The 24,560-nt window shown below is 46.7% G+C and overlaps 1 protein-coding gene across 1 annotated transcript; it reads right to left on the bottom strand.

The window, feature by feature from the left end:
• On the bottom strand, positions 1-24,560 carry LOC109895471 (matrix metalloproteinase-15-like). The gene is made up of 10 exons (XM_031830771.1): positions 23,505-24,560; positions 17,317-17,465; positions 16,762-16,884; positions 16,361-16,668; positions 12,330-12,491; positions 11,573-11,934; positions 8,254-8,392; positions 6,365-6,515; positions 5,944-6,062; positions 1-5,645 (listed from the first exon to the last, which is right to left on the bottom strand). Exons 1-10 carry the CDS (start codon positions 23,628-23,630, stop codon positions 5,161-5,163), a joined length of 2,124 nt encoding a protein of 707 aa, XP_031686631.1. The 5' UTR covers positions 23,631-24,560; the 3' UTR covers positions 1-5,160.

Below are 24,560 nucleotides of genomic sequence, written 5' to 3'. Positions count from 1 at the left end.
TTTGTTTTTAGAGCATTTTATTGTGTACATGTCCAGCATGGATAGTCAACACACTCAACAAGAGGTGAACACACAACACAAATGTATAAAATCTTCACTTTCTACAGCAAAATAAAATAAAAACACATACGGAATGTTATTAAAAGTACAAAAAGAATCATACGGAGTTCAAAGAAAAATTCTAAATGAATATTACAAATAATCATGATAATCATACAGACAAATGAACTGTTTTATTTCCATCCCATCAATGTTAATAGGCCTGGTGAGGTTTGGAACAAAAACTAGCTCACTGAAGCATTGCCTGGGTAGTAACTTTCACACAACATTTCTGTAACGTTTTTAAAACATTTGCGAGATGTAACGCTGCGCTGCCATAGGCTGGTAGGCTTTTAGTTGCCTGGTTTTCCAAGGATCTGGGAGGAGCAGTCTACCGTATGTCAGTTGAGAGTTAATAGCATGTGGTTTCAGTTGATCAGGCTCAGCTGAGTGAGTAAGGTGAGATGCGCTCTGGGATAGGGATGCACACCCACTGAGTGTGTCTGGAGCTGAGGCATCGAGACTCAGTCAAAGCGCATCGATCATCTTCCCACCAACCTCTGGATCTGACAAACATCTAACAGAGGACTGAGAAATTGAAAGCAAGGATCAAACTGAACCCCTTTCTGTTGACATGTCTTCCATGTCAACTTTCTAACATATCTCTCTTTCTCCCTATAAAGATCCGTTTGGCATCCTGTGTGGTTGTTGTTTGCAATGAATAACAAAACAATTTTGTCAAGCTAGTGGTTAACTGTTAGACATGATATGAAGCAACTGTACAGGATGCCTGTGAAATGCACTGGCCACAAACAACAACTAATGGAATATATAGAATGAACATAGTCTGCTGTGTTCCTCTCTATCTTGGATATAAAACATCAGACTGCCTTGGCTGCTCTGCTCCCTCCCTGGCCATGACAGAGCTGTGGGGTTGGGAGAGAGTGGGATTGTGGGAGGAAGGAAGGAAGGAAGAAAGGAAGCTTCCCGATCCTGGCCTAGGGCTCAGCCTGCCTTCCTTCTGGGCTGGAGCAATGACAGCATGGAGGACAATGCTGCACTTTGTGAGAGAGCCCATTGTTACAGTCCCCCTGGGGCCAAGGCTGGGCCTAGACAGGCTTCAGAGAGGACCAGACCAGCACAGAAGAGTAGAGTGGTGTTCAACAGAGAGAGAGCGAGAGGAAGAAGTTATTACTATAAGGCTATAAGGAGACTACAGAGTAATAGCACTCGAAAATATACATACTCACACAAAACACATACACACAGAGTGTTGATACCTCAATCATTCCCTGACATAATATTTCATAACTGTATTTTTCATTGCTGTATTTTGCATTGCATGAGAAAAAAAAAGTTAAACAAAACTAAGCAGTCTTGGACTCAATCCCAGAGTGCTCTTTTAAAGGCTCTAGTTTACTTCAAGCAGGCATATCCTTTGTGACATTTCCCACATTTCTGTTGCATCTGCTCGAGCTAGTTCTTAGGCAGGCATCGTTGGGGACTACAGTGTCTTATTGGGGAGACATCTCAGACACACCGGGAAACAGTTGTAAAATAAATCTACACTAAGAGATAGACATACTAGGAACACAAACAGCCACATAGGCCACTACGGCCTGGAACTCGCAGAGATAGTCTACTCCATACAGGCACGAAGATACGAGCTATCCCAGATAAAGAGAGAGCGAGTAAGGCATGGACTGTGTCTCAGACAATGAGTGAGCATTTTTTGAGTGTGTCCAGATACCTTCTAGGCCTGCTGATGGTGAGTTCCCATTGATTTGGACAGAATGGGTGGGTGGATGGGGACGGGTGGGGGAGGCAGGGGGTTGAAGAGAGAGGGAAGGCTTTTACCTCTGATTAACTCCTCTCTCAACCTCGCAGCACAATGAGAGGGCAATGGGACGGAGTTGGTCTCCTAGCAACCCCATCGAGCGTGATCCATCACTGACACATGCAGGACGTCTCATGACTGTGATTCCTCTCCGCTGTCAAGAATATTTATAATAGCCCTTTTAACTGGCCATCCGCCATCTCAGTGGTATTATGGGAGCATCTCGCGGCATCCTCTGTACACCCCCGCCCACCTACCTCCGTCAATGCCTCAGACAGACATGCTCATCACATCATAACTACTGTTTGACAGATGGTAAACAGTGAAACCTGTCAGGTATATGAGTATAAAATGACCCATCTCTACTTTACAGCAACACCTTTCTCAGTATCTTTAGAGGGCTGCTAGCAAATCTACTTGACATATGTGTACTGTACATGGGCCTTAGTGGTCGAAGAGAAGAGCATAGGGAATACATAACAATGTGAGAAATAAAGAAGTCACATACACTGCATGCTACTATTTCCCTTTGGTATCAGAATAGACTCCACAGTTCCTTCTCTGGAGCTAGTGAATGTGGGTCATACAGTATGACACAGTGCCAATAAGGGTCCCCAGTGAGCTCCTCTCCCTCACTCCCCCTACTGCCCTACTCAGCTGTAGGAAGGGACCTCTGGTCTCTCACTCCGCCTGCCCTGCAGCCTTCCCAACCCCTTCCGACAATCACCAACATCTGGGTAACACAATCCAGGAACAGACCGTAAGCCTTCCCAAATACTTAACAGATAAGGTTTCTGTGTTTGAACTCCTTTAGTAGATCTCTAGCCTCTCACGCCCTCTCTTGTCCCCCTTCTCCCTCTCTGGTAAAGTCTGTCTCTCTGTTTGGACCTCTCAGAAAATGAAAAGAAGCCTGCTTTGGTACAGAGAAGGCTTAAGACTCGAGGCTGTGGTTGAACGATATTTTAAAACACCTGCTGTTTTTAAATGAGAGGATTAGCTGTATGTTCAGAGGACTAACTCTCTAGAACAAGCTCAGCGAGAGAGAGAGAGAGCGAGAGAGGCCCTCCAATCTATTTAAATCTAGGGGAGAGGGTATTACAGAGAGAGGGCTCATTGTGTGGTACATTACTTGAATTATATGTATTAATACATTTCAGTGGAGGCTGAAGTATCATTTGTTCCAAATATTTCTCAGATTAAAAGCATTAGTCAATCTCTTATGCACAGACGTTATTTCAAACTCTAGTTTTGATTTAATTTTGGTTGAGTTGTCAACTAACTTCAATTCAACATGAAATCAACAAAACATTTCAGCATGCCATTCCCAGCTAGCACATAATGTTCTGAGAACCATATGTTTCTTAGAGCTTGGTGAGAGCGTGGTTGTCCTATGGTTATTTTTGCATAAAACCTTCTCACAATGTTCTGGGAATGGTGCAGGGTACCCAGCTAGCACACAACGTTCTGAGAACCATGTTTCTTAGGTTGGAATTTCAGTACTGCATCATAACATTACCTATAGGTTTCCTCGTGGTTCTATTTAAAGCCATGTTCTCAGAACGATCAGAGAACGTTACGAAACAAAGTTCTTCTGTGAGAATTTCGGTACTTCTGAAGGACTTTTTCTACAGATTTTCTCATGGTTCTATTTAAAGTCATGTTCTCAGAAACATTAAGAAAAGGTTCCATAAAAACCACAATAAAACATAAGTAACGTTCAAAGAACGTTCTAAGAATGTTATTTAAAAACATATACACTCCGTTCTCAGCATCAATGGACTAATTCCATGGATAGAGAGCAGAAGATCATAAGTTCCTAATCATAAGAAGATGAATTAACATGTGTCCTATCTGTGCTTGGAGTTCAAAACAGTTAACCTAAGCTAGCAGTGGTATTAAAAGTATTATTCCCAGAAGTTTATTTAATTACCTTCAAATAACCTATAATTTCCATTCTCAGAACATGAACAAAACCTCACAGGAAAACTTTCAGGGAACCATCGTAAAATGTTCTCGCAACCTCCCAGCAACCTAAAAATGAACGTTCCCAGAACAGGCTAAATGTTCACTTCCATTCTCAGAACGTTTAAAAAACGTATGGCTTCGTTCCCAATGTGCTAGCTGGATTGGATTTAGGTTAAAAGTTTGGTGGGAAAATTAGAAAATTAGATTCCCTTACGTTGATAACTTTTTGCAAATCCAATCAGTTTCCCACATTGATTCAACATCATCACATTGAAATGACGTGGAAACAACATTGATTCAACCAGATTTTGCCCAGTGGATATTCATTCAATACCCCGTCTCTCTCCTTCCTCAGTACCTCAACTGCTCCCCCAAGTCCCACACAAAGTCATTTCACAGTGAATTGCCTTTGTCTTACATTTTTTGGGAAAGAAGCGACTTTCTTTACAAACCCTTCCCTATCATAACAACTCAAACTCTCATTGCCACGGTTTAATAGGACCGAAACAAGGTTCGAAATGAAAGAGGCACCACGGGACCATGTTTGGTTGAATAACCCAAACGTTTGTGAAAGTTGTCTACAAAGTATGGACAACATTTCCAATATCATCCATGGTGCCCTTGAATTAAAAACAGATGAGAAAACCAAAAGTTCAGTTAGTGGCTGTTCAACATGGAAGGTGTAGTGATAAAAAACATTGGGTGAGTTGCAGTTAAAAAAGTGACACTGTTTACACTGTTCTCTCTCCTGTTGATACCTGACCTGCAGTAGGCCTGCTTCAGCTGAAGGAGTCCTGAGTGAGGGAGGAGATGGGAGGGAGGGAGGAGGAGTGGAAGAGGGGGGTCTCTCTGCTTTTCACAGAATCAAACCTCCTTCACTCCCTTCATTCTGCGCTGCCGTCTCTCTCTATCGCTCTGTTTTGTCTCTGTTTCCCTTTCAAAGGCTAATCCAAGAACCAGATGGAAGTTTTCTCAGAGAAACCCCCTGTAACGGGGCGGAGAGAGAGAGAATAATGCAGACACTTCCTGGTTCAGAAAAAAAAGAGACTCACACACAATATGAACCAAACAAAAACAAAAAACAATGTGCAAACGTTCTGATATAAATAGACTACAGACAACTCATTGGGGAGAGCACCATGGGAGGGGGACGAGTTAGGAGTATGTGTTTATGTTTGCTGTGTGTGTGTGAGTGTGTGTATGCATATGTGTGTACGTATTTGCACTTATGTCTCTACTTCTTATGTCTCTGTTTTGGATGAGAAGATGGAGGAACGAGGATAGGATTCAGGTGGGGGGGTTATTAAGTGGGTCAGAGGTCACACCCAGTCCTGCATGGAGCGTTTGCAGTGGACCAGCAGTTTGGGAGCTCCTTTCCTCTTCAGTGTGTTGATGATGGCGTAGATCAGTCCCAGGATGCACAGCACCAGGACCAGGGGTACTGTCACCATGATGATGTTCATAGTGCGCGTCTCGCTCTCGTCGATCTTCAGCACCACGTCCACCTCGTTGGTCTCCTCTTCTCTCTCGTCCTTATAGTCTACATCGTTGGTGCGGTCTCGATCCTTGTCCCGCTCCTTGTCCTTCTCCTTGTCTTTGTCCCGGCCTGCATCAGGGTTGAAGGGCGGGCGATCCACATCGGGGACCTTGCGGCCTGCGTCGGTGTCCCCGTCTCTGTCTGGGTCCAGGTCCACACTGCAGCCCATGAAGTCCCTCAGGATGGATTTAGGGTAGCCCGGCTCACTCTTCATCCGGTGGTTGTCAAACTTCCAGTATTTGGATCCCTTGTAGAAATATGTATAAGCTGTGAGGGGAAGACAGGGGCAAGATGTTAAGTACTAAATACGCTGTTATGATAATCAAATACTTATCCACGGCATTGAGTGAGACAGTAAATAGAGTACAGTTCTGGGGGAAAGAAAGACAGCCAAAAAAACGTTGTCTTTTTCTTCATCCTTTCAAGATGTCACTTTTGTCCCTACTCAGCTCATATTGCCTACACTAAGCCCCCTCTCTCTCACTTATTGACCAGACCCACCCTTCTCCTTTGTTCAGAGTGTTCATTACTGGCATTTTCCTGGCCACCCTCTCGCCTCTCTCACCTCCATCATCGCTGAGGAAAGCCCCCTTGGGAGAGGACGGGACCGCAGAGCCCCACACACTGATTGGCTTGGGGTAGTCCTTGTCGACTGCACGGGACTGTTCATTAAAGCGCCAGTACCTAGAGACGAGAGGGAGAGAATAACAGTATGTCAAACCCCTATTCAGCGCTTATGTTAAATCAGGCATTCAAATAGAACTCAGAGTGTATGTGTCTTCTAAGCCAAAGCAGTCAGCACAAAAGAGATGACGCCACATCCTTACATGCCAAGAGATCATACAATCGTAATTGTGCAAAAACATATTCCAAAGCCAAAACAATAGAAGACCATTTACAGTAGTAAACACATGATGGAAACTCCCATCTGTCAACGTGGAAAAGGGCAACAATTAACAGATAACTTGGGAGAGTCCCTTCCTTACCAGTCTCCTTTGAAGAAGTATGTGAAACCTGATGGTTCCCACCAGATGGCTGTCTCTATCTTGTCATAGGGGATGTCCCTGCCGTAGTCTGTCAGCTCCTGGGGGTAACCAGGCTCCAGGTTAGCCTCCCTGAACAGCCAGTACTTATTCCCTACAGGTGGAGGAGAGGAGGGGGAGGAGAGGAGAAGTACAGTGATGTGGGGGAACATACATCAAGGAGATGACAGAAAAGGGAGGACAGATATTGGGTGGGACATAATAATTCAGGAGGGAAGGAGAAAGGCATTCGTGGTTAACGGTCCTTTGTGGAGCAATGCATAGGGACTTTCCCTTTCCAACAACTGCCACTCATCAACCTGGAGATCGCTATGGAAACTGTTAACCTGCCGTTACATTACAGTCTTGTTTATTCGCTGGCTAGCATGCGCCAATAACAGACATTATAGAGAGTGAAATTGCGTTTATGCGCAGCTTTGGTTAGATATAATGCATTTGAAGTGGTTCGAGTGGAAATGTTGAGGACATGGCGAGTCGTTTTTGATTGTTTTACAGTATGTTAGACACAGAGGCACCATCTGCATGCCCTGCTTTCTGTTCTCCTGGCCCAGCTTTTCATTGAAAACAAAAACCTTTGCAGTCAGCATCTGGAAACAAACGGCTGATGCAACTCTCTCACTCACATCTGCCAGATGTGGCAGGCCAACTTTTTTGTCCCTTAGTTTCTTTCCTATGGCTGTCATCCAAATTTCAGAAGGCCTTGCCAATGACATCACTTGCCCTGGAGACTTTCTTTAGGGCGAGCCAGCTGTCTTAAAGAACTACAGCCTCAAATGTATCCCCAAAAAGCGGTTTTCACTACCTCCATCTGTCTTTCACTGTTTCTGGTTACAAAACCCATGGAACAAAGAGATGCCAGCGGGATCTATAATAACCTCTACTGACGAAACATATTGTGTTGCTTCTCCTAAGGATATTATTATGTGTGGTTTATCAATTGGGGAGGAGGTGGGGTGGGAGAATCAATAGAAAGCTGCAATGAGTTCTGGGAGAAAGCCTTATAGCAGCGAAAGCTCTTTTTATGTCAATATAATGAGGGAAAATGATCCAAAATTAAAGTGAAAAACCTAAATGTTAGTGGGCATGGGATGGTTTCTATGGCAACGGTGCAGGGAGGAAAGAGGTAGTTGTGACCGAATGAGGAGGTCTGGGGAGGATTACAGCTCGAGCCAATGAGCATTCACTGCCACCATGGAGATCTCCTGTCTAGCCCAATCCGATTGCATTTTAGCACAAAACTCTAGGGATCTCCAGTCCTCCCATTTTAACTTAACGATGTCATTATCTTTTCCATTTCGACAGAAACATCATCTCTTCTATCAAAGACCGTTTGTCCATAATATACTATCCGGGGTTACAATACGTTTGGGGCTACAAGCTGAAGTGAATGTGGAGATCAAGGAACACTTATTGTCTGCAAAAATAAGTGTTAATGTGGAATTAGCTATGTTTACTCACTACTCAACTGTAATTAAATTGTAATGTGGAAAATACTAACAGCTTTAGGTTTCGGCTCCAAGGCACACTGGCGCGAAAAGAAAATACACGCACTACACACACAGAGGACTGAAACAATGTTTGTGAATCTATTTTAGTATCAGCAACATTGCTTCATTACAGTGTAACCAAAGCGTTCAGTTGTTTTGTGATTGCTGCTACTTCAACACATAAACAAACACAGTTTCGGTCCTCTGAGTTGAACTATTTCTCTTCTATTTAACCCTCATTTCAAAAACAACAATGACTAACTGCGTGTGCATGTGTGCGTGCGCTAGCCTATAGTCTTACGTGTGCGTGCACGTGAGGTACAACGATTAGGAGAGAACAAAAACCTTTAAAGAAGACAAATTTCCCATCGTGTCTCTCGTAGGCTGCATCGATGTCCCCAGGCAGTCCCCTCCAGAAGTGACCAATGGGCATTGGGTAGTTGTCCAGCACCCTGTTCCTCCGCACCCTCCAGAACCAGCGACCCTGTCAGAAAAAGAGCGGGGCGCGCCGTTAGATGGCACATCCACTGGAGCTCTAATGCTCAGCATGACCTCTAACCTGTGACCCTGCCTGTGACATGGCTCTCTGGAGCTCCAGACCTAGCTGGGAGCTGCTGCCTGCATGCCAGATATGGACACAGCACTGAGTTTCAGCAGTTTAGTACCATCATGCAATCCATAAATTGTAGAGCCGTATGGGAGAGAGGAACAGAGAGTGCCAAACATGATGGGCCACGTGCCTGGTAGTTCCTGAACATCCCCTCTCTATCAGAGCCTGTTCAGCACATTGCCTGGAGGAGGAAGTCTTCACAGTTACGTTCAACAGTTTGGATCAATCAATAGGAGAAATACTTCAATAACGTACGCATACACTACATAAACATCCCCGCACACACGCTCTCTCTCTCTCTCTCTCTCTCTCTCTCTCTCTCTCTCTCACTCAGTGTCCTCAGTAAGTCCCTAGTCACATGGTGCGGTGGGCGTCCGAGCTTGACCATCACATTCCCTCCATCTCTTTGGCTCAGGCCCAGACCTTGAGATGACTTCAGACATGTCTAATATCTAAACCAGACGCAGGAACGCAGCCAAGGGCCTCTAAAATGAAACCGTCTGTTCTAACACCCAGCCCCCCTCCTCTACATCCACTAACCCCCCTACCCTTCTCCACGCCACACACTCCCCCCCTTTTCATTTCACCACCACGGCACACTCTGCGGTGTCTAAAAGAGAGGGTAGGGTCCCGTCTATAGAAAGAGAGGGCACATTCAAGTTCCATTTAAAAGGTGAGGGAAACAGCTTCTAACTCTCTCTCTCTCCGACTTCAACACAGGCTCTGTTCCAGCAGCGTTTGGGGTTCAGGAGAAGCCTGCTGCTGGGTGGTCGGGATCCCAAGCGCATCCGAATGCCTGCACTACATGACAAGCCTGCCAGAACGGACAATGAAATAACTAATGCTTGAAGGCTATTAATACCCACGACCACAGCACTGAGCAGATCGCATGTCCAATTACTGTGGGAACTGGTTTGGGCTTGCTGCATGTTGCATGAGGAGCGTTTTACGAGTAGGACTTATATAAAGTAGTTAAACTGGTCGAACTGCTCTGTTTGTTTTAAGTCAGCACAAAACATGTCTGAAACGGTACAAGAGGGAAATCGCCCTCTCAGTGTAGGCCTAGGAGTGCTTTCCAAAAATGACCTCACAGATCTGCACGCTCATTCATTAGTGGTAAGTTAATAGCATTGGCTGTCAGCATTAATGGTAAAAGCTAAGAGTTGCATCTTCGTGGCAGCAGCTCTTGTCTTTGTCCTTGAAGCGGGGAGCGCAGCCTTTTAGTGAACAGAACATAATTTAAAGCAGACCTGCCCTGCATCCAATCTACTCCAATCTTCTGTGAACATGGAGAGGCAGGAAGAGAAGAGGATAACAGAAGTGTAATTACGATTCTGAAAAAAGCCCACCCCCACTAGTCAAATGTACTGACTGTGGAGCCTCACTGGCGGACAAGAGAAAAGAGAACTGACCAGATATTATTTACTATGAACACTGCTCAATGTCAGAGACAGTCTGGGCTTGATGGTACCTTTCCTAAAATAGGCTGAGGGCATTAGCAGGAGATGGCTTTGTGACGTTACAGTCGATCGTAATCTAATGCATGTGTACTTCAAATAAAGCCCGATGACAAAAGAGCACAGCAGTCAAAGATGACTCTTTTCGTCACACCCCTTCAACTCTATGCTGCCTGTAGCGTACACCCCCTCCGCCCTCTCCCACAGAGACCGTTGGTGAGAGACAGATAACTGAATTCAGGGCAAATGGCAGTTTATGGGAAAAAGAGACATCCAACTCCAAGTTCAGTAGAGTGAGAGTGCTTGACTTGGACTGAAATAGGTGCTCATTTTGGGTATTGTTTATATTTACATGTAGGTGCAGGAGCTCCACAGTACTTTTGAGCTAATATTCTATAAGAGGAACAGGAGCTCCACAGTACTTTTGAGCTAATATTCTATAAGTAGTGCAGGAGCTCCACAGTACTTTGAGCTAATATTCTATAAGTAGTGCAGGAGCTCCACAGTACTTTTGAGCTAATATTCTATAAGTAGTGCAGGAACTCAAGCAGTAGAACATTTTAGGTGCCGGTACTCAACTCAGGCGAGCTCCTGCCCAAGTCAAGCACCGGCTCTTTTCATACGAAAGAGAAGTGTTGACCACCTCAACTGAAGCATAAACAGTGAAATTCTCTCCAGCTGTTGGCAAATGGCCTAACAAATGGTTCAAACGAGAGCCATCTCCACAGCCCTGGACTGGTTGGTCCTGCAGTTGTTCAGGCACATCTGAGACCTAGAGAGGGCTGCTCCTCTCCTCTTTACGGGGCTCCAGGTCATAAAATAGAACGGCTCTGGGGTTTTACAGCTTGCTTAGGGCCCAATTGAACCCAGGCCCTGATCCACCTTCCCATAAGGCTCTCCAGATGCTCCTAACCTGGGGATAGCAGCTTTTACTGCACTAGTGAGAGGCACAGACAGACAGCATCATGGTTATCACGCTCACTGGCTGCAATACGAGCAGCCTTTGATCAAATGACCTACTAGATCAAATCTAATCACATTTTATTGGTCACATATTTAGCAGATGCTATTGCGGCTGTAGCGAAATTCTTGTGTGCCTAGCTCCAACAGTGCAGTAATACCCAACAATACACAATAATACACACAAATCTAAAAAGTTAAAGAATGGAATTAAGAAATATAGAAATATTAGGACGAGCGATGTCGGAGTCTGGAGTATAAATATATATATACTGTATATATATGTGACGGGGTATATAGATCATATAGACAATATATGGATAGAATATGTAGTATATCTGAAGAATAGTATATGTACATCTATAGTTAAATAGTATAGGCCTTGACTAGAATACAGTATATACATATGAAGTGGATTAAACAGTATGCAATCATTATTAAAGTGACCCGTATCCCAAGACTTCAGTATGTACATAGGGCAGCAGCCTATAAGGTGCATGGCAGAGTAACCGGGTGGAAGCCAGCTAGTGACAGTAGGTAGGTCATGCAGCCATCCAAGAGCATCAGTCCCTAGCAGCAGCACTGAGACTGAATCAACTCATTTCATGTGTGTGTGGGGGCAGTCTGAGGTCCTCACCTTGAACACAAACATCTCTCCCCTGAGCATGGTGACCGCGTCGAAGTTTCCTTCACAGATGTTTGGGCCGTAGTGGTCCGGGCGTTCAGTCGTGTGGGGATTATCTGGCTTTCGGGGTGGGGCGTTGGGGGGAGAGTTAGGGGGAGATCTGGGCGGAGTGTTGGGAGGAGAGTTGGGTGGTGACTTGGGGGGAGAGTTGGGTGGAGAGTTGGGGGGTGACTTGGGGGGAGAGTTGGGTGGAGAGTTGGGGGGTGACTTGGGGGGAGAGTTGGGTGGAGAGTTGGGAGGTTTGGGGTCTGGCTGGGCTGGCCGGCGAGGAGTGACCGTGGGTAGAGCCTGGGTGGGTGTACCGTCTGGCTGACCTGCAGAAAATAAAGTGATAAACGCATTAAAGAAAAGCAGTTAGAGGATACTCTCCACTCAAAAATATTAAAAGGAAATCAAGGGCTCAGAGATTTGTCCTCCAACTGATCTCATAATTGGTAGCTGTGTCCTGGCTTTGCCCAAGCTAGATAAGTGGATATGTGAGTCAGTAGGCTGATTTTCCAGGAGGAATGTAGAGTGGAAACATAGACCTCCGACTACTCCAACTCAAATCAGGGTTCTAATCACAGGGGTGCCCTGGGCTGGAACCCCCCCACTCTTATACAGTTATACTGCAGTGCCCAAACAGACTAAAACACTGAAAAACAAAGCTCTTCCAGTCAACATGTTCAGGTCCATACACCAGCAGTTTTGTTATGGAGGGCCAACTCACCATATATCTGTTGTATTCCTCTGAGGTCATCCTCGGGCAGTTGAAAGTCGTCCGTTTCCATCCACTGGTAGAAAGGAGCCATGATGGCCATTGGGTTGTTGGAGTGTTCCAGGCCCAGGGCATGGCCCAGCTCATGTACAGCAACAAGGAACAGATCATTACCTGAGAGAGAAGAGAGAGTGATATAGAATATAGAAAGAGACAGAGCGAGAGAGAGAGAGAGAGGAGGATAGTCATTATCATACTCAAAGCACTTAAGAAGTATACACCTCGTCACGACTAAACCTAAAATAGACAGTGAGTGAATAAAGTGAGAAGTCCCTTTGTGTAACACCACTGACACTTGAGCTGTGATCACAAGCAGGACGTGTTAACGGAGTTAGACGGTTTCCTCAAGGGGGGAATGGCAGACAACGAGTGGAACAGGCCATTCAGGCAGCATCTCACACAATGTGTCTTTATTCATCCTCTAACTAACCGTGTGTTGGTTCAGGAGCCAGAACACTTCATTAATTAATGCTACAAAAGGCACTGGAAACAGGACAAGTTAGTAGTGTAGACTTATGTAACTGAATGAAAGACAGACATGTACTGTACATGGCTTCCAAAAGAATGCGTCTAAAATAGAAAGCTCAGGGCTGGGGTTGGGATGGGGCTTGAGCTTAGGTTGGAGCTGGACCTGGGGTTGGGTTGGAGCTGGACCTGGGGTTGGAGCTGGACCTGGGGTTGGGTTGGAGCTGGACCTGGGGTTGGAGCTGGACCTGGGGTTTGAGCTTAGGTTGGAGCTGGACCTGGGTTGGACCTGGGGTTGGAGCTGGACCTGGGGTTGGAGCTGGACTTGGGGTTGGACCTGGGGTTGGGTTGGAGCTGGACCTGGGGTTGGGTTAGAGCTGGACCCGGGGTTGGACCTGGGGTTGGGTTGGAGCTGGACCTGGGGTTGGACCTGGGGTTGGGTTGGAGCTGGACCTGGGGTTGGGTTGGGGCTTGAGCTTAGGTTGGAGCTGGACCTGGGGTTGGGTTGGAGCTGGACCTGGGGTTGGAGCTGGACCTGGGGTTGGGTTGGAGCTGGACCTGGGGTTGGAGCTGGACCTGGGGTTTGAGCTTAGGTTGGAGCTGGACCTGGGTTGGACCTGGGGTTGGAGCTGGACCTGGGGTTGGAGCTGGACTTGGGGTTGGACCTGGGGTTGGGTTGGAGCTGGACCTGGGGTTGGGTTAGAGCTGGACCCGGGGTTGGACCTGGGGTTGGGTTGGAGCTGGACCTGGGGTTGGACCTGGGGTTGGGTTGGAGCTGGACCTGGGGTTGGGTTGGGGCTTGAGCTTAGGTTGGAGCTAGCGCTAGGGTTGGAGCTGGGGGAGGGTTGGAGCTGGGTGGGTTGGAGCTGGGGTTGGGTTGGAGCTGGGCCTGGGGTTGGGGCTTGAGCGTAGGTTGGAGCTGGTGCTAGGGTTGGAGATGGGGGAGGGTTGGAGCTGGACCTGGGGTTGGGTTGGAGCTGGACCTGGGGTTGGACCTGGGGTTGGGTTGGAGCTGGACCTGGGGTTGGGATGGAGCTGGACCTGGGGTTGGGGCTTGAGCTTAGGTTGGAGCTCGACCTGGGGTTGGGGCTTGAGCTTAGGTTGGAGCTGGCGCTAGTGTTGGAGCTGGGGTAGGGTTGGAGCTGGGTGGGTTGGAGCTGGGAATGGGTTGGAGCTGGGCCTGGGGTTGGGCCTTGAGCTTAGGTTGGAGCTGGGGAGGGTTGGAGCTGGGGAGGGGTTGGAGCTGGGCCTGGGGCTTGAGCTTATGTTGGAGCTGGTGCTAGGGTTGGAGATGGGGGAGGGTTGGAGCTGGACCTGGGGTTGGGTTGGAGCTGGACCTGGGGTTGGGTTGGAGCTGGACCTGGGGTTGGGTTGGAGCTGGACCTGGCGTTGGGTTGGGGCTTGAGCTTAGGTTGGAGCTAGCGCTAGGGTTGGAGCTGGGGGAGGGTTGGAGCTGGGGTTGGGTTGGAGCTGGACCTGGGGTTGGAGGTGGGGCTGGGGTTGGAGATGAGGCTGGAGTTGGAGGTGGAACTTGGATTGAAGCTGGGCCTTGGGTTGGAGGTGGGGCTGGGGTTGGGGCTGGGGTTGGAGGTGGGACTTGGATTGAAGCTGGGCCTTGGTTTGGAGGTGGGGCTGGGGTTGGAGGTGGGGCTGGGGTTGGAGCTGGGACTTGGATTGAAGCTGGGCCTGGGGTTGGACCTGGGGTTGGGTTGGAGCTGGACCTGGGGTTGGTTTGGAGCTGGACCTGGGGAAGTCAAGGGGTTTTCCCATTTTGATCCTGGTTATTGGTCCCAAGCGCTGGCCAAGTGAGGAACGCAGTTACCTCATTCTAACTGAGACTACATGGTGGTGGGGCAGTAGTCCACATGTTCAGACAGTAAGATCCTCCCATTGGGGTTATGAAGTCAATGGACAAAAATGTGCTTGTTGAGGGTTTTTAATGGTGCTCTCTGAAGATAAAGTGGTTGATCTAACGTCTAATGTCTTCTGATAAGTATCAAGACACGCACTCCTCCTACCCCAATCAAAGCCTGCCGTTGTACCAGACAGACTGACAGTGACGCATTGTCACTGCAACAGAGACATAGTGACCGCCACTTCAACCGCCCTCCACAAAGAACATCCTGTGGACACTCACACAAAAATTGCCTTCAATTGAATTGACCTACTGTAACCTATAGGTTCCCCTTTGAAGTTGGTTCTAAGTTTTAGCATAGTACTTTCCCAGCGAATGACACATTATTCCTTTCCAGTTTGACCTTTGACATGATCTGTGGACCATCTTGTCTGAAATGAAGGCTGAGGGTGGTTGGTGAGGTGACTGTAGGGATCGCTCTATTATACTGACAGACAGCATCGTGTGGTACTACATTATGTCATAGCTTCTGTCATCTGAGGAAGTTGAGATGTTCAGCATTCCTCCTTTTGTCAGCTTCATGCTCTCACCCCCCCCCCCCCCCCCCCCCCCCCCCCCCCAACCCCCTTTTCCAACTTTTCCTCCAACCACAATCTGTGACTTAGTGGGGAATCAGCACATTCATGAAAGAAAGGGAGAGAGAGAGAGAGAGCGAGAGAGAGAGAGAGGAAGAAAGAAGGCTCTGTAAGGTAACCCTGACACCCATGTGGCTCAAAGAAGAGCAAACTTATCTCTCTTCCTCCTCACTAAAATGAACACAGCAGCACATAACCCTGTCTATGAGCCTAATGAATAGACTTGCAGCTTTGTTAGCTATCAGTGTGTAATAACCACAACACTTGTCAAGTGTGTTTAATCTTTGCCAACAATGTCCTTAATGTGCCACGAACTCTTAGTTGACCTTTACTTTTAGAATTGTCGTGGTTTAAAAGGCCGTTAAAAGTAATGTGTCAGAGAGTTTAAAAGAACCAGGCTACATGAGGATGCAACAGTGTTAAAGACAGGGTCAACTTAAAAACCGGTCTCCCGCTGTGGAATTACCTCAACACCCTCGCTGTGGCATTTAGACTTCTCTGTGATCTGTTGAGTAACACCTCCTACTCTCCTGACCTCACCAAGCATTACCAATCATCTGCCATCTGCCTCTGCTCTGACTGGCTCAGGAAATGACAACGTTCACCTCCACAAGGCAGGAAAAACCCTCCGTCACTCACCAAGATCCCTCTGGGCAAAACACCAGTTTGGTTAATGATTGAAAGTATAAAAAAGGTCGGATTTAGAAAAAAAGAATACTACCATTCCTTAAAACACGGCTTTGGAAGCCGGTGGGAGCTGTAAGAGCAGTATGACGTCATCCATCTAACTTTGAAGTTTAATGGAGGTAACGGCGGAGTAAAACTGCAAAAAATGTCAACAAATGAGTGATGATGTGGTTTGTCATGGCAACTATGGTTGAACAAGTGGAAGGTAGGAAAAGACCAGCTGAAGTAGGTGAGGAGAGAGGAAAGCAGGGACGCTGCGTTTAATTCAGAAGAATGTACAAGATGTAATGGTTCTGGTGTAGAGCTCAAGAGACTGGTGTCCATCCACATCCATCACCTACCTTGCAAGTTCCCATTGCCGATGGTCCACGGCTCGTCAGAGTCAAAGTGAGTATCACCACCCATACCAGGACCAGGGAAGTAGGCGTGGGCCAGGAACCCGCCCTCGCCATCGAAGGGTGAGCTGTCTCCATGGAAACCCGAGGCAAAGAAGATCATGATGTCAGGCTCCTTCCTGCGGCCATATTTGATCTCCTGGTAGGGGATCTCATCGAAGGTCAGCGGGGTCACCTTCTGCCACACCTTGAAGGCCCTACGGATGGCCTCATACGAGTTGTACTCCCCGATTTTTGGTGTGTAGTTCTGTATACTGCAAGGGAAGAGGAGGAATCCAAATGAAAACTCATTTGGAATTTGGTTATAGATTAAGATTGACCAAGATGAAGTAAATCCTGTTATTTACCTGTAGGTGAGGTGGCTCTTGTTCCATTTGTGGCCAGTGAGTGCATAACGTTTCCGCCGAACGTTGGTCTTGATCTGACCCCCAAACTTGTCTGGGACACCACAGCGCGGCCTCCGCATGGCTCTAGGGGAGGACGTCAGGGTTACACTCCCCACTCCTCTATACAGTGTCACACTGAGGTTTTATGAGATACACTGCCCGTGATACCAGCCCAGGTGCTGTACCATTGAAAAGTTCATGCGTTTTATGTGCAGTAACTGATCTGTGGGTTCAAGATAGGCCGCCCCTAAAGATAGGCAGACATTGCTCCCTGTTGGGGTTTTGCTATTTACACCCCAGACCAGACCACCTCACACTCCTATTAACTTATCACTCCAAAGCTCAAATCCTTCCGTCTCCCTCATACTGCACAGATCCATTACAAACTAGGAAATAAATCCATTGACATGATTGGACCCCATAGGCATCAGAGAGAGAGGGGTCTGGTTCGGGACCATTAGGATGGCAGCAATGGGAGTAACGACAGAGCACAACAGGGAAGGAAGTGTGACATACGTCACCGTGCCGTGGTCCATCGTGCCGGTGACCTGCAGGCCGTAGAAACGCTGCATGTCGCTGACGGCATTGGAAAGGGTGTGAGCTGACCGCATGGTGGACATCTGTCTGCTGGCCTGAGGTAAGTAGCCATACATCCGCAGCCATGACTGAGAGAGAGGGGGGGGGGGAGAGAGAGAGAGAAACTTAACACTATACAGAGTGTACACTGCTAAGGACTCGTTTACACATGCAGCCCAATTCTAATTGGTCTTATGACCAATCACATCAGATGTTTTTCAGAGCTGATCTGATTCGTCAAAATGACAATTAGTGGGGAAAAAAAGATCTGAATTGGGCTGCCTGTCTAAACGCAGCTTAATAGGCATACAGAACAGCGTAACTGCCATGTGGGGGAGGAAGACATGAAGGGAGAAACCTGATACAATCACAGACTTCAGATTGACCGTTCCACCTGCTAAAGGGATATATAATACCACCACAGGCTGTGCCAGAGCGTCACGGCAGATATATCCACAGATGGAGACACTCAACAGGGTGGGTGAGGAACTCTATCAGCTAAACCATCGTGAAAGAGAGCGATAAGGAACTAACCAGGCGCACCAAAACGACCACCCCTCAAAACCCTCAGCGGATGGGATATGCCTGAGAGGCTAAAGGATAAGGGGAGGCAGGGTAGGCTTTTCTCTGAAGCCCACGCTACTGTATAGGAGGCTACTGATCTTTAAATATGTAATTAGTGCTAATTACATAAGAAGGCCCCCCACACATATACTGTAATAAGCACAATTAACCCTATACTGTGGTTGCTGAATCATCGCCCTGCCCTGCCTGCTGTAACCAATGTGGAGGCAATAACAGGGCTAGTGATTGAGAGCAGGGTTAACACAGCGGGTTAACTTTATGCATCTCTGAGTTTGATTAAAAACAGCTGTGCTAGGACACCATTTCGTTGACAGCAGTTTGTGTCCGAGAGATGATAAATCCCAGTGCATGAACCAGTGAGGAAAAAGAGACACAGGCAACACGTGGCATACATTTCCTGATCTTCAAAAGAGCCATTGAACAACCAGTGAGATGTTTTATCTCTCTGCCGTGACTCATTCCGCACCACTTCCATCTGTTAGTAAAAAATCAGAAGCCACATGGAGGGAGATGTGTGAATGGCCACACTTTTGTTGATGTCACTCCTCTGATATTTGTACGCCTGCCTTGTGAGACTGCGTGTGCGAAGCGGCCACGTGATTTACACAAGAATAGTAACAATCTCTGACCCTGTCACACAAGCAACCATGGACATCTTGAGAAACTCTGAAAGACACACCTCCTCCCAGAGCAGTAAATTTATGAATTACCGGGGTGAGCAGAGAGGAGGGGGAGAAGTGAGCAGAGAGGAGGGGGAGGAGTGCTATAATGCCCACTTCACTTCTAGCTAAGAACCAGGCCTGGGTAGCTGGGGCTCCCTCTGGTTTCTGGCTGGCATGACCTCCCCCTTCCAACCCCCCTGCTTATAGAAGACACTGGCCTTTGTGGTCCCCTCCCTCTGCTGTGGACCAGGACTGAATAGCCGGCCCTGTTTCTGGGCACAGGCTGAATGTAAACCCCTCTTTCTCCAGGGCACCAACTGGAGCCCCCAGATCCCATGCTGCTGTTGCTGCTTCTGGAAACACGGCTGACAAAGAGCCTTGAAGAGAGACACTCTCTCCAGCCTCTCCTACTTTCTTCCCCTTCATTCTCTCTCTCATATCAACTTCCTCTCTCTTTCCTGTCACATTCTCAACCCCCTACTGGCTGGCTCTTTTTTTGCTTCCCTCATTCTATATTTCTCTCTCTCTCTCTTTCATACAAATTCAGGCAGATACTTTCCCTATATTTTCATTGGATATGGGTGGAAGCGGAGAATGGCTGGTTTACAGTTGGTTAAGGTGGGATCCACCTTATCTACCAGATAAGCCCTTATCTGTGGGACACAGACATTCCCACAATCTGAGTCCGGGGTTCTGGAGGTTGTAGGAGGTGAAGGGGTGTGTTCATACAAGACGGAAAATATATTATCCAAACTTGTAAAATACACAACAACCAGGTTTCTATTCTCTCTGGCATAGTTCTGGACAGTATTTATTGAAGGGCGTTGGAACCAGAGAAATAGGCTACACCACATTATAGATATATGAAAGAACCCTTTTAAAAAGTAAAATGCTTTGTACCCTACCCTTTAAGAATCATCTGTAATGAATACAAAGCACGGCTATGGTTCCAGGGGGGAGTGAAGTGCTGGACTTCCTTCAGTCCAATCAGCCACCCTGTCAGCAGCTCCTTCAGCTCCAAAAGGCGCCCTGAATCCAGCAATTCACAAGGAATTGTAAAACGAGCCTCACTCTGTGTGTGTGGTTGTGTGTGTGTGTGTATGTCTGTGTCCCACACAATGTCAGCCAAGACACTAACAAATGGAGAATGCTTTTATTCCCTGGACTTGGTCGCCTGCCATCTTCTGGTCCTAACCTCCAGCAGAGAGAGAGAGTAAAAATGAAGGAGAGAGAGACAAGGGGAGGAAATAAAAAAACACACACCGGCACTGTCCTCCTCTGTAAGGGAGTGTCTTCTGAGAGAGAGCGAAACAGAGATGGAAACAGACAGAGAGAGAGACAGAGAAAGTAGAGAGAAAGAGAGAGAGAGAGAGAGAGAGAGAGAGAGAGAGAGAGAGAGAGAGAGAGAGAGAGAGATGGAAACAGAGAGAGAGAGAGAGAGAGAGAGAAAGAAAGAGAGAGAGACAGAGATCCAGAGAGAGAAAAAACTGAGAGAGAGATCCGGAGGGAAGACAGTCACCATTAGAGGTTAATGGCATTTCCCGTTCTCATCGCTACTCATTACCACTCGCCATGGCGATGAAAGCTTGCTTTTACCCATGGCGACGGGCAACCTCAAGGGAACACAAAGGAACTGGTTGGAATACAGAGAGTAGGCATGCTTCAGATTCCATGGATAAGCAGAAATAGAGTGAGGCTGGCTCTGCCAACGTTAAGGGTTAAACTGGGGATAAAGATAGGGTTTCAGGAAGCAATATAGTCGGCCTCCTGTGTTCTGCAGATTTAATAAACCCTAGCCCCTCTCCACCTCTTCTCTATGCTGGTCTCTCTTTCTCCCTCTCGCTCCCTCTTTTCACTCTGAAACAGTCCTCTCCAGACAAGAGCTCTCATTGTTGCTCCTCAGCTGCCTGGGAGTCCTGCAGGCCTAAATGTCTCTCCTCTGTTTGTGTCTCATTTGGAAAACAGCTGTCATACTTACCCATCACATGCAGTACAGCTGAGCAAGCCACCTAGTTCACGCTTTCTTTCTCTCCCTCTCTCTATCATTTATTGCTCTCAAACACTCCCACTCCATGTCTGTTCATCAGACAGTGTAGGAGTCCAGCCTCTTCTGATAGGTCAAGCTGTAGGCTCAGGGAGGGAGCTGATGACCATAGCGTCAGTGAGAAAGTTCAGTAAAAATGCAAAAGGAGGGAATCCATTCAAGACAGATCTCAGCTGAGCTCATATGCATATTATTCCTGCATGCCGATGAATCCCTTTATATTGAATTGAATGAAGAGAGAATATCAGCTGTAGGCTAAGTGTAACAGTTTAGCGAAGACACACACAAAGCTTGAAATTCTCAGGTGAACACCAACCCACACCTTGAGGACAGACGTTGGCAGATAGGCTTTGACTAACAGGCTGTCTGTTCTCGTCAGTCTCCACCCCGCCCCAGATTTTTTTCTTCTTCAAACAATCCCTCAGACAACAGGTCTCCCTGACTACAATTAAAGACCCCATTACCACCTAAACACTACAATGCTAATACTCAGCCAGGATGTGGCTCGTTGGGACAAGAAAGGCCCCCAGGTCTTTATGTCTGGTAAACAATGGCTGCCAGGTCAGCAGTAACAACTTGTGTATGAGCCTCATTCCTCATTGTAATCCTTCAGTCGAGTTAGTCACCAATCTGCCTCACTCAGAGTGCACTCAACCGAAACTCAGGTAAGAATGCAGTGGCACGCATTGGCCCGACCCATATTGACTAATGACAATATTCGATTTTCTTCAGCACAGTGTTTCAATCTAAGAGTCTGTACTACATTCATTAGTGAATGATGTATTATGTGACAAGAATGTTCTATACATCTTTATGGGTTTGTCTTACATTTACATTGTCTCTCCTAAATATTCCATATTATAGTATTATAATGCTATTATTACATTATAATATTGGTAATATACCTTGTTATAACAGCGCATCTCCGTTTCTCACACCAGCTGTATGTTCTACTGAGAGCCAGGCCAACAATGAGAGGCTGTGGACCACAGTGGCCTCACCACACACACCCTAACACCCCAGAGACTTACCCAGTCCCACACTGCACCACCACAACACGGCCACACTGGTCTGGTGGCAGCCACATCATTTCATGTGAGAACACCATCGGCATGGTTACCAGGGCTCTGAGAGTCTAGTGTCACATAAAATCACATTCATTTAATTTTTTTAAAATATGTATTTGGCAGTGGTAAATCCATTGTGAAAGTTGGGGCAATAAAAAGTAGACCTCATCTGGCCTGTCTGAAAAAAAGAAAAACTGCATTTCCCATCCATGATGATGCAGGAGAACAATTCCTGATCTCTCACAGCACCGGAACCTTCCAGCTAGCACAAAGGTGCTACGGTATAACTGTCAAATCTGCCACAGGCCCCACAGGTGTGAGAAACGTGTATGCACATGTGATGGCAAAGAATCCAGGCAGATTGTGGTAGTTCAGACTGCCTCACGTGGGTTCGTTTTACTACTATGACTTCAAAGTGGCTTAACATTTTTATTAGTCAACAACCGACCTCAACTGCAGTGGCCCGTGAGAGAGGAAGAAACAACGAGTGCATAACTGACCCCTTCATTAAGCCTCGACCTGACGGGAGAGGCTAAGCACTAAAGTCAACACAGCATGGTTAAGTGGGTGCAGCTGGGACAAAGTCCACAAAAACACAGACCTATACAATAACAAAGGAGAAAGGGTATTACAAACATTCAACACTGTTGCGCTGGATTGAAACTGGCCCTCCACATTCCGTTGGTGTGTTGTAAAGGAAAACTAGAGGGGTTTATTCTTCTCTACACACTTGTTGGTACATTTGATTCCCCCTGGCACACATGTTAATTGCTAAGCTCTCCGCCCCAAACATTAGCCTACATCTCAGCTCACTCTCACCTATCTGGAGCAGGTTGGGAATCAGCACTACCTGTTGCTGAAGACAGAAAGAGTGACGGTCTGGAAATGAACCGTGAAAGCATTTGCCTATTCCCCCCCAACATTTAATCATTCAGTTGATTCATACTTTATGTCCAAAGCAGGGGGCAACTAGTGAGATGAGCATGGCTCAGTCAGTGATGCAGATATCTTTTCAGGTACTGTTGTAGTATTTCAAGAAAGCAAAACAACCCTACCTGTAGGAAGGTAAAGTGCTGGACCAATACTATGGATATGTGCTTACAGAATGTGGTTATAACAGTGGGATTACTTAACCTGACCCAGATCTCCTCTAAGAACAGCAGCTTTCCACATATGGTGCTGACTGCAAGAGTGTGTCAGTGTGTCAGTGAATGAGTAAGATTTGTGTAGTTTGGCTAGCAGCATGGCCTTTTTGGGGAGAGATTCCAACCCAGGAGGACCCTGTTGGCGGCGCACAAGGGATCGTCCTGTTCATATTGGAACAGCTAGTCATGAGCAGGATATGCAGCTTGGTGTGTTGGATTGAGTTCCTCAGACAGAATGAGCTGGGTCATTAAGTTCAAAATGTGTGTGCAAAAGTGCCCAATTTGCAATCATGAATGTCTCATGAATAAGCAACATTTATAATAGTGATCTGACTTTTTTGTTTCAAGACTGGAACAAACTTGACCAAACATATATTTAGGTTTTCTTGCAGAAAATAACACCTAATTGTTATTTTGGACCAATTGTTATTTTGAGCGCAAGGTTGTCAAGGTTATTCCCGGCCATCTCTATTGAAAGATGGGCAGTCAAATAGCAATGTCAGCAAAAGTTAACTGGGATTTGGTGAGAGCTTTAAAAACTAGTTTTTGTATAAACACTACAGCATTGTTGTAACACAGGGAACTTTCTGAACATTAACAGTTTCAGGGAAGATGATCCAATTACCTCTGCATTAAAAGCTCCATCCTCTCCTCCGTGTGTCCCGAGACAGGTGACCCAAAGCACGAGGAGAGAGGGAACTAAAGTCCGTCTCCATAGTAGCCAAATCCAGTTTTCCCATGAAGATGCCATAGCCTACTCTTGGCTTGCATAAACCCCGGACAAGGAAATTGATACCTTGTCCAAGTGTCCACTGTGCCACTGGGTACAAAAACGCGCTTCAAGTTGTTAAGAATAGTTTATGTTGGTCACCTTCCAAGGAGTCCCTCTGAAATACTGTAAATTTTAAGAGGAACAAATATTACATCCGCTATGGCGAGGACACCAATACGGACAGTGACATTCATCAACTCCAGACAGTATCGCTTCCAGAAAACAAGGTTCACTCGAGTTGCCAGAGATGTTGCAGCTGCTCGAAAGGTTGTCCTTTTTGATTGCCACACTACAAGTCTTCTCAACAGTTCTGTTTGAACAGACCACAATCCCAGGAGGGGGACCAGAGAAGTATTGCACTCTTGCCAGGATTTCTAAAAAGCTTGGGTAGCCTATTATTGCTTGCGGGCGTGTCCCAATTTTACTCACAATTCCATATCAGGACGTGCGGATAGAAACTAATTTCCTAACAACTAGCTTTATGGTAAGTGACATGTTGGTGTCACTGCACAGAAGCCAGCTCACAAAGTCATTTACTGAACTGCTGTGTATAACACGCTTAATGTTGACAGAATAAACGAATTCATCTTGCAAATGTGCAGATGAGCCCAGAGCAACGGAAGACGGTTGAAGGTTAAATATCGGGTCCAAGTTTGTTGACCATTATTTACGGAACCTGACAAAGAAGTTGGTCGGCTGCAGCTGTCCAACACTCGTGCAAATCTAGCGCTGAATTGCGGCGAGTCTTGTGACGATTTAATATGATGGTTCTCTGCCCGTTAAAATCCAAAATTTTCTTCCAGTTTTCCTGGACTCAGTCCACCGCCAGGGTGGGTTTAAGTGCGATTTATAGAGCGGGGCAGCTCAAAGCTGGACTGGCTGCTTCACCAGTGACTTTGTACCTTGTGC

This window comes from Oncorhynchus kisutch, linkage group LG8 (genome assembly GCF_002021735.2).
Source record: "Oncorhynchus kisutch isolate 150728-3 linkage group LG8, Okis_V2, whole genome shotgun sequence".
In the NCBI taxonomy this organism is placed as follows: domain Eukaryota; kingdom Metazoa; phylum Chordata; class Actinopteri; order Salmoniformes; family Salmonidae; genus Oncorhynchus; species Oncorhynchus kisutch.
The sequence above is the reverse complement of the archived record's forward strand: the minus strand, read 5'-3'. Positions and strand labels throughout refer to the sequence as shown.